Genomic DNA, 9,730 nt, shown 5'->3' on the forward strand with positions numbered 1-9,730 from the left:
CCTTTCGTGGTGGGCAGGAACCGGCAGCACCCAGCACTGCACGGGATCCGGCCACAGAGCTTGACGTCAGGAGCATTTAAAAAAAAAAAAAAAAAAAAGTCATGCTTAGTTTTGATGATTCTGTTTTTCAGAGGAAGTTGGAAAAAAAGAAAGCAAAAAGCCCCAATCCCCAAAATACCCAGAGGCAGAAGAGATGGTGGAAATGGAAAGGCAGGAGGATGCACACAGCTGGCATTGGCAGCGCCGGTGCAGCGGGGTGCCTGCTGCAGCTGGGCCCTCCGCAGGATGCAGGGAGTGTATCTTAAGTGCAAGTAGTGCAACGTCAGACGTAACAGAAGGAAATGTAGCAATGCATCAACAGCCCTTCTCCTGACTGCAGTGATTCATGTTGTCACCTGGAAAAAAGTACTCCCCGAGCTGGGTTTCCACCAACAGTTTTAATGGGACTATCCCGCCGTGAAGGTTCTTGGAAACTAAGCGGCTTCTGGAAAAACTCTCCAGTGACCTGGTAGTAGTCAAACGTAGCCCACGGTAAGTCGTTCCTGTTCTGACAGAAACTATTCCCCCACCCCCAAGTTTCGACTTGTTCCGCTCTGCCCTGGAAGAGCTCCCGTTCTTCCCTGGTGTGTGGTCCACCCATGGGACGTGCTGCACGCACAGCACATCCCTGTGAAATCACGGCAAGCTGCCTGGGTCTTTTTCCCTGTTGCTCCTCTGGTGCACACTCCTACAACACAACACTCGCCTGGGACAGCTACCCTGGTCCTCAGATGAGTGTGAAGCTCTCAGTGGGCTGGCTTTGTTCTCCTGTTTTGCCAGTTGAGAGGTGGAAACGCTCTTCCCTGTGTGACATAAAGGCACATTGCCCCTTGCTGCAGGGCAGAGTCCATGGCTGAAAACGGAAAGCGCAGCTTGACCTTAGAAGAGGGTGCACAGATGAATGGACCAAATAAATAACACCACATCCTTTCTGTATTTACAAATTAAATAGAATAAATAACGTCTGTATGCAATAGTGGCAGAACGTGGACTATAGTGTGGGCAGGGCTTCCCTGGCTCATGCTGGGCTCATACGGCAGCTGCCGCTTGCATCCTGCGCCCCGTCAGAGGTACCCAGCACCCTGGGTCTCTGCCATGGGGGCTGAATGCTGAAGGGTCTCTGTACAGTCAGATTAGTCCCTTGCTCCCTCCCAGTGAGGCCAGCCAGAGTGGGAGCTCCGTGCTCCCAGAAGCAGGATGGCTGACATCAGGCTGCTCTTTGCTTTCGGTATCCATGTTGTGAAAGGTTGGATGGGATCAGCAGCATGGACGTCAGCTGGAGGAGCCCGGTGCTTGCCTGTGAAAGGGGTAAGTGGGGAGGGGAAGCCCAGGGCTGGCTCCGACTCTGGCCCCAAGAGTGGCCTTGAGCCCAGGGGGTGCGTGGCCCACGCTGGGCTGCTGGGGAGGGCAGACAAGGCAGGATCACGCTTTGGAAACGTCCTGGTGTGTATCCTTGGTGGTCAGAGGAGGTGGGGGTGAGGCCCTCCAGCGCAGCCCATCCCTGTGTCTCATTAGGTTTACACCAGAGACTGGCTGGAGTGAAGGTGCAGGGCACGCTGGAGGCTGGCCACAGCAGTAGCAGGGCCAAAGCTGCCCTGGAAGTAGCTAAGCTGGTGCTTCTCGGGCAAGTATCGGCCAGGGCACCGCTCAGTTTGATGCGTTAACATTCAGGGGTTGGCAATAGCTTATTGGAGTAGCTGCTCCCCGTGGGCAGTGGCTAGAAGAGGTAGTTGGGACAGCGTGTGGGGCTGGTGGGCACCCGCTCCCCAGCATGGGGATGGCTCACAGGCGGCTGTCCTTGCTGTCCCCATTGAGCAGGCTCAGGGGGTTGATTTGCAGCGTGAGCCACTTGTTGGTGCTGAGGCTGGAGATGAGGGGCAGCGTCCCCAGGAGGTCAGTGTTGAAGATGCTCAGGTCAAAGGGAGCTTTCAGGAGCTCGGGGCTGGCTTTGGAGGCCGAGGGAGCACCTGGAGCCCCATAGCTCAGCAGAGTCGGGGCTTGGGGCCCCACCTGGCTGGAAAAGTCCCAGGCAGCGGGCTCCTGAGGGGTGCCCCATGGAGCAAGGTCCTGTGTGTGGCTGCGGGGACGCTCGGGAGAGAACTGCTTCAAGTACCCTTTGGCCACAGCCAGCTCAGAGCACTCTACATCCAGCATGACATCAGTGCTGCCAGGGCCCTGCAGGGATCCTGCACAGCCTGAGAAGGGCAGCCCCTTGGCTGGGTCCTGCCTCGGCTCCACCATGCCCTTGGACTGCTGCAGGTATCCACGGAACTCCATGACTTGCTGGCCATCCTGGCTGGTGGCAGGGGAGAGGCTGAGCTCCTCTCTGCAGGGCTGCCTGGCCTCCACAGGGCTGGCGTTCCTGCTGCCGGAGGAGCACATGGGGCGAGGGCAGGCGCTTTCCAAGCCCATGCCGCTGTCGTCGCCAGTGGGCAGCTGCTGCTTGTAGCCCTGGGGCTCAGGGCCTGAGGAGCAGCTCAGTTCAGAGGAGGAGGTGTGCAGGCAGATGCCGCTGTCGGTGCTGGTGCAGCTGCTGTCTCCGCTCCCCCTGGCCTCCGTCCCCAGCAGGCATACCCAGTCCTCGGGCCATGCTGGAAGCCTCCAGCCCTTCTCCACAGGCAGCTGGGCGGTGCTGGTGCTGCCATCAGGGCCACTGTCCTGCTGGGGCTCCTTCTGGCACAGGAACAGCTGCTGGACAGGATCTGCATCTGGGCTGCCTGAGGATGAGGACTCCTGCTCCACCCAGAGCGAGCTCTGTTTTATGAAAGATTTCTGGGAGGGAGAGAAAAGAGAGGAGTGAGCCATGCTTTGTCCCTGTTTGTTTCCTGCCTCTCCCAAGAGCTATCCAAGCCTGCACCCTCACGCCGGCCGCAAAGGGTGTCGCATGCCCAGCTGCCTTACCAGGACGGACGGTGGCCTCATGGGTTTCTTTATGTAGCTGCACACCAGCAGAGACCCCAGGAGACCCAAGAGCAACAGGGTGATGAAGGAGGAACTGATGGTGCTCAGGACAAGCTCTGCGCTCCCTGCAAGAGAGGATGTGCCCAGGTGAGGCAGGAAGGGCAGAGTCCTTGGTGCATGTAGCACGAAGGCCCTGCAGCAGGGACGTGGAGCGGCCGCCCTGGTGTGGACTCCCGCAGCCCCAGGGCCAGGAGGCTGAGGAGGAGCAGCGTCCCGCAAGGTCCCCCCTTCTCTGGCTCCCCCACCACTTACTGTCTCTCTCACCAATGGTGACACACTGCTCGTCGGTGCGCGTGGTGCGGGTGTGCCGGCTGGCCACGTCGGGCTCCACACTGATGCAGTACTCAGTGTCCCAGAAGAGATTGCTGACGTTGAACTCTGGGGTGGTCTCCGCCACTTCGTACTGCAATGATGAGAGCACGGGCTGGTACCTGAGAGCCCCCAGCTCCTGCGGGAGTGCTGGGCCCCGTGTTTTCCTCCCTCCTCTTCCACTGTCCCCTGGGGAAAATCCCCAGGGTACTTAGCAATACGGCTGACAGTAGCTAGACCCAAAATCCCAACAAGAGTTGGGGAACGTACTGCAATAGAACATGCAGAGAAATCTCTCTGCCGTGTCGTGGCTGTGAGAAAGCTCAATATTAATTTTTACAGAAGACTGTACTTTAAAACTATGTTTTTCAACTTTAGCAGCACTGTGCGTGACAGATGAGAATAGCACTGGACCAGCAACTCATCTCACCGTCCGATTGTCCTGTGCCCTCCTGATGTACACCCGGTATCGCCTCGTGTGCTTCTGTATGTCGTCATATTTCACGGTGACGTTGCCCACCCTGAAGAGCAGCTGCAGCTGCACGTGGATGGTGTTGCCTGTCACAGAGAGGCTCTGGCCCGACAGGCGCAGGCTGGCTGGAAACAAGTCAGTTGGGAGAGCGCATTAGGGTTTTCTCCTGTCTGCAGCTCTAAGAGCTTTTGCAGCAGTGGATGGAGCTGTTGACTGTTCCTCGCAGCCAGTGCCGCCCATCCTAGGATTGTCCCATCCCATCCCACAGCCTTCCTGCCCTCCGGGACAGTGGGAAGAGAGAGACATCCCTGCTCTCATGTGTCCCAAAGTTCCTCCCAAGCAGTTTGGCACCCTGACCTGTGTCATCCTTGAAGACTCCTGCCCCCTGCCGCAGGGTGGAGGCACACACCAGACCTACCTTCTTGTGGGGAGAAAGAGTTGGTCCTTTGCCACGGGGACGTGTGGTTTCTGGACACGGCCCTGACCCGTGCATAGTAGCGCAGGCCAGGATCCAGGGTGTAGTATGTGAGGTCGCAGGAGTGCCGTGAGATCTTCATGCAGTTTGGGATGGCTGTCCAGGAGACATTTGTGCCATAGCTGCAGGGAGAAGCACCTGGAGTGAGAGCAGTGCGGGCAGGCACCAGTGACTCCAGTATCACCGCACTCAGTATCAGATCCCAGGCAGGGGCCAAGCCCCCCTGTTGCTGTACTCACACTTTGTACTCCACTTCATAGCAGACATTGCTGGGGGGGTTGTGTCCCGGCTCCCACCGCAGCAGGTGATGCGCTACCTTTGCAGCAAAGCGCACGTGTGTGGGGCTCGCCAGCTTCTCACCTGTGGGACCGAAGGCAAGCGTTAGGCGAGGCTGCACATCATCCCGTCCCGCTGGTGCCCGCAAGAGTTGGGCAGAGCTCCTTACGATTGCCCCCTCGATGGCTTGCGTGGAGCTTGATTGCCATGTTCAGCAGTGACCACCCACCCAAAAAGCACAATGATTGGCCCAGGCCTGTCCCACTTCCAACTTTCATTGTTCGCTCAGCCCCCTCTTTCCCTTCCTCTCTCTTCCGGGGAGAGCCCAGCTCAGCCCAGCCAAGAGGATCTCGGTGCTTTTCTGGCCCGAGAAAGGAGCCTGCTGTATTTGCACCTGTGACCATGCCTGCCATTTGCTAGGGGCTCTGTTTGGATTCAGCTTTCCTGTTTTGCTTGTCTGCTGTCTGGAACAAAGAGACTTTTTCACACGTCCTGCCTGAATTTCGGTATTGTCACCTGGCAGCAAAGTATCACTCGATAACATCCGTTCACCCTTTCTGCGCTGGTTTCCTCAGCAGTTGCTGTCTGCCGGAAAACACTAAGATGTGCCAGTGCCCTGGGAGGATGGCTGGCAGCAGAGCACCGCGCTAGCAATCAGGACATTTCACCACAATACAAGGCACCGTGGTCCGCACTGGTGGAGATCAGCAAGGCTGATGCCTGAGGACTAACAAACACAGCCTTTAGGCTGCCAGCGAGCAAAGAAAAGTGAGTGGTGAGCAGGGAGCCTTGACTGTGTACTGCTCCAAGCAGGCAGGAGCCTGTGGGCACCACCAGCCTGAGCGCCGACCAGCCAGCAAAGGTGTCCGACCTGCAGCTCCAAACCGCAGCAGCTCCAGTCACTGCCTGCCCTGCATGCCTTCCCCCGTTTTGGTCCCCAGCCCCGTGTTGGGATCTTAGGTGCGGAGGGCAGCGGAGCAGCCTGCCAGAAGCCGTGGGGCTCGGTCACAGCGAGTGGGGACCTAAAGACCAGGGCGATGTGGGCAAAAGAGACTTACCATCCGTCCTCCAGGCAAGAAGCAGTGCCACGAACAGTGCCAGGGCTGTGGTGGAGGGGGCCATGCCGGCTCAGCATCCTCTGTGAGTGCTGGGCTGGCGAGCAGGGTGCCGAGCTCTGCTCTGGCGGGTTGCTGAACACTTGTTTTTCCCCAGAGGCTGGCTCAGTGACGTCTCGGAGGCGTTAGCGCAGTGGGAGGAAAGTAGCTGTGTCGCGACTTCCACTTTTCTTTACTGTCCACCCACTCACCCACAGCTAATCTCTCAGCCCAGGCTGGGCATTTCCTACAGGCAGCCTTCAAGGAAGAGCTTTGGGGGCTTTTCTAAACAAAATGGTATACCGCTGAGAAAGGGAAAATAGGAGTAAATCGTGCGTCTGCTGCTTCATTATTAAACGAGATATTAAAAGCAGAGCACAGGGGCTGAGCGTAAGTACCTAGGCTGACCTGTTACCGGGATTTTACCGAGCACAGGCACCCGCCCAGAAGTGTCCCCTTGGGCCAGTGTCCTGTCCTGCCAATGGCTAAAGCCAGTCGAGTCCTAGCCAGCCCTGGGGAGCCCGGCAGCCCCGGGAGGGGGTTCTTGCTTTCCCTTCCTTTGGGCTCAGCCCATACCCTGCTGCTTCAGTCCGCCGTTTGCCTTTCCCCACTTCCGGGGCCGAGTGACAACCTCTGGGCTGTTATGTGTCCTGCAAGCGCCTACGCGTGTGCGTGACAGCGCAAGCTCTGACGTCGGGTGCGGCAGAGGGGGCTGTAAGCTGTCCCCAGGGCTCCAGCAGCTGTCGGCTTGACCAGGGGCCCCAAGACAGCCACGCTGCACGTGGCCGCGGGAGTCTGGCTTCACAGCAATGTCCTGCTGGTCTGGTGATGCTGGCCTCAGGTACTAGGACCTGAATTACCACAGAGTGGACTGCGGGTCCTCTGCTTTGCCTTCTGGCAGGCAGAATTACAATAGAGCTTGCTCGAGGGCTTTCCTGGGGCCTGTGCAAACCCAGGGGCCCTCATGTGATGGAAAGCGATTTGTCTTGAGAAGAGGAATTTCCCACTGGGGAATTAGTGGAAAGGACACAGATAAAAAGAGCAAGCGAAACCGAGAGTGCTCTGGACAGCCTCAGAAAGCTTCAGAGCAGTCCCTGGCTTGGTGGGCGCAGAGGTGCAGAACCCCAGGTCCCTTTTGCCATAGCGGAATGGCTCCTCAAAGAGCCACCTTAAATGCCCAAAGTGGGAGATTTCTGCTTTTACCCTGACTCTAAACAGAGTCCATCCCCTGACTCATCCTTCCTGCTAAAGCCCACAGGCTTCCAGGAACTTGCAGCCTTGCTAGAGCACCAGCAAATTCATCAGCTGTAGGCTGAGTCCAGCGATGCCGCCAAGCTGTCCTCCCGTACCCTGGCGGCAGGACCTCGGGCACAGGACCATGGCTTGCCTGGCTCTTGTGGCACCTGGGGACATGCCAGCTTCGGCTCCGCTGCACTGGGGCCACAGGGAATACAGGCATGGGGTGGTGGTGCTGGGTGCCCAGCAGCAGGGAGAGGCTCTCCCTTGCTGACAGCCATTCCTCTGCTGAGGGCTAGCCATAGGAATGGGCAGGGGATGAGGGCTCCAGCAGCAGATCCCCTCCCTGGCTTCACCCCAGCTTGACTTTATTCTCCCCTCTTTGGGAGACCAGCTGATGTCCTGTCACTCTGCTATCAGCTCATGAGTCAGATCTGGCATCCACTGAATTTAGGAGTCCTGAGATGAAGCACAGCCCATCCCACACAAAGCCACAGCTCGTGTTTCATGTAAAGGAATGAAAATCAAAAGCAATGGGGCCAAAAATGTGGAAGGAGGGAGCCGTGTGGAAAAGACACCATGGGACTGGTCCTGTGGGTGAGGCGGTTCAGAGGCTTGGGAGAAATGGTTGGCAATTTCGGGGAAAATGAAATGGGCTGAGCAGAAATGACAGTTCTGCAGAACCCTCAGATCATGAACGGCACAGTTACCCCGCAGTGCTCATGCTGGCACCTGAGCTGCTGTGCAAGTGCAGGCACTGCCAGGTGCCACAGGAGGAGCTGGTGGCAGGACGGCGCGGCGGTGTCCCCGCACGCTGCCCACTCTGCGGCTCGCAGCACAGATGCTGCCCAGGTTCCCTGTCTTGTCAGTGCTTTCCCCTCATCCTCCATGAAATGCCACTTGGCATCCTTGAGGCAACAGAATTCTCATCTCCCTGCTACCTTTGCTGGCACCAGTTCTGCTGCGAGGGGCCCCAGGGAGGGAGCTGCTGTCTCGCAGGAAAAGGAGGGCAGACCTGTCTTCCCAGCCCGAGGCAGGTGGGCACAGCAGCCCCTGCCCAGCATGCAGCCCTGTCCCATGGCCATGCACTGTGCTGAGGCACCCCTAGCCCCTGCAGCCCCGGCACAGGCAGGGGAGCCAGCGATAATCGCAGACGAGCTTTGCAGCAGGCATTGCTGACCACCCGAAGCACTGCATTAAAAACAGGGTGTTGCAGAAAAGAGCAGCCCCACTTTTTCGATGTCAGCAGGAGAGGTTTTGAGTTCACGGGTCAAACCAGCCCTTGAAAACGCTGCTGAGTTTCCTTTTCATCTTCAAAATAATTGACTAATCTTTGAATAGGAATAGCCCTGGTTTTAATAACCTGGAAATCACCTGAGTCAGAACTGCACAGCAGGTCTTTCCCCAGAGCCTCTGCAGCTCCTCTCGGACACCACCACAGAGAAACCTAGCCCATAGAACCCCTGGGGGAGCTGGTCTCTGCTTTTCCCTGCCCTTCACTACTGCAGACTTCGTGGAGTTTTGCCCAGGGCGGCAGGGGGGTCATACAGCCCCGGAGAGGCAGGATCGGGAAGCGATGCTGCACCCTGCAGCACAGGGCTGGGGCCGGAGGCCTTGTTCTGCATGGGCACAGCCCTGCCGTGGGACAAAGCACCTTGCCTGGAAGAGCAGAGTTACCCTCTTCCCTTCCCAGTTCTCTCATGCCTGGAGGTCGGAGCAGAGAGCGGAGGTACCGCTGAGCTCTCCTGGGCTGGCGGTACCGGCTCTGGTTGTGCCTTGGTCTACGAGCTGGGAGAGTAGGAGGGTGCAGCAGGGCTCATAGGAATGGTTACCAGCAAGAAAGTGCGAGGATTTCACCTGGGAGGTGTTGCACATGCCTAACATTTAACATCAGGTTGATGGGGTCAAGCCCAGACACAACAGTTCTCTGTAACTTGCTTTCCGTAGGTGGCTTTGTAGAAACACCAGCAAGCAATCATTCCTGGAGCTGCCACCTGGAGCTACTTTCTGAGAATCCCTTTTCAGAAGAGGATGTGGCAGCTTGCACAGGCATGCAGACAAGGCGAGCTCAGGGGACATAGCTCCCTGCTTGGCAGCCCCTGCCTCCCTCTGTCCCTGCATCCCAGCAGGGCAGAGCCCTCAGCGGCATGGGGTAGCTCCAAAAAGCAAACAAAATGCTGTTAGTCCTACACGTGGAAACTAGGGAGGAGTGCGCTGCAGGGTGAGGGCTGGCTCAGAAACCACCCTGGAAGCAGGGGATCCCCAGAGCAGGTGGCCTGGCTCGTGGCCACCACTGGGCAAGTGTTTGCCCCGTGCACTGAAGCGCACGTGCTGGACCTGCCAGGGCAGTGAGGCCCTGGGTGGGTTCACTGGAAAGAGGCAGGCAACGGGCTTGACAATGAGCTCGCCAGAAGAGAAGAGGGGTAAACACCAAGATCAGGATGGAGTCGGGTGTTGGTCTTCTCCACCAAGCTCCCTGATTCCCCTCTCTGGCCACCCGGACTTGGCCCCAGGCTGTGCGCAGGAGAAGGACAGGAATTGACCCCTCTGGGAAAGAACCGGATGGGAAGCCCCGGGGCAGGGTGGAGGGGACAGCGGGATCCATCCCGGGCCTTTCAGCCTTGAAATCAAGGGGGCTTCAAAGCAGGTTTCCTTCAAGCTTGGATGGCCCTGCTTGTCTCCTGCGCTTCCGATGAGCAGGTGTGGGTGGGGAGCCGGATGAATAAGGGACTTATGCTATGAATAATGCCGGCAGAAATGTGCCTGGAATACAGAGTGTTGGGATGGGACTCACGGGAGGCACCACGCCGTCGGACAGAGCCTCCCAGGACTGAGCCATCGAAGAGGTTGCCCTCCTCCCGGTCAAGC

General features: G+C 58.0%; 1 protein-coding gene across 2 annotated transcripts; it reads right to left on the reverse strand.

Moving 5' to 3' along the window:
• Nucleotides 1–202: 202 nt before the first annotated feature.
• On the reverse strand, nucleotides 203–6,236 carry IL10RA (interleukin 10 receptor subunit alpha). Of its 2 annotated transcripts, none has more exons than XM_049800979.1 (7): nucleotides 5,591–6,236; nucleotides 4,496–4,616; nucleotides 4,200–4,378; nucleotides 3,740–3,906; nucleotides 3,265–3,403; nucleotides 2,941–3,065; nucleotides 203–2,811 (listed from the first exon to the last, which is right to left on the reverse strand). In XM_049800979.1, the coding sequence occupies exons 1-7, from the start codon at nucleotides 5,652–5,654 to the stop codon at nucleotides 1,822–1,824; spliced, it is 1,785 nt and encodes a 594-aa protein (XP_049656936.1). In that variant the 5' UTR covers nucleotides 5,655–6,236; the 3' UTR covers nucleotides 203–1,821. The 2 variants fall into 2 exon arrangements, with proteins under 2 accessions (XP_049656936.1, XP_049656935.1); XM_049800978.1 differs by having other exon boundaries at nucleotides 3,253–3,403; nucleotides 5,591–6,235.
• Between the last annotated feature and the right edge of the window lie 3,494 nt (nucleotides 6,237–9,730).

This window comes from Accipiter gentilis, chromosome 5, assembly GCF_929443795.1.
Source record: "Accipiter gentilis chromosome 5, bAccGen1.1, whole genome shotgun sequence".
NCBI lineage: Eukaryota > Metazoa > Chordata > Aves > Accipitriformes > Accipitridae > Astur > Astur gentilis.

Excerpts from the sequence above, each read along its gene's own strand:
- IL10RA (XM_049800978.1), bottom strand. The coding sequence starts at position 5,654 with ATGGCCCCCTCCACCACAGCCCTGGCACTGTTCGTGGCACTGCTTCTT. Across the intron at positions 4,617-5,590 it reads TCTTGCCTGGAGGACGGATG|GTGAGAAGCTGGCGAGCCCC; the intron begins GTAAGTCTCTTT and ends TCGGTCCCACAG. Across the intron at positions 2,812-2,940 it reads TGAGGCCACCGTCCGTCCTG|AAATCTTTCATAAAACAGAG; the intron begins GTAAGGCAGCTG and ends TCTCCCTCCCAG.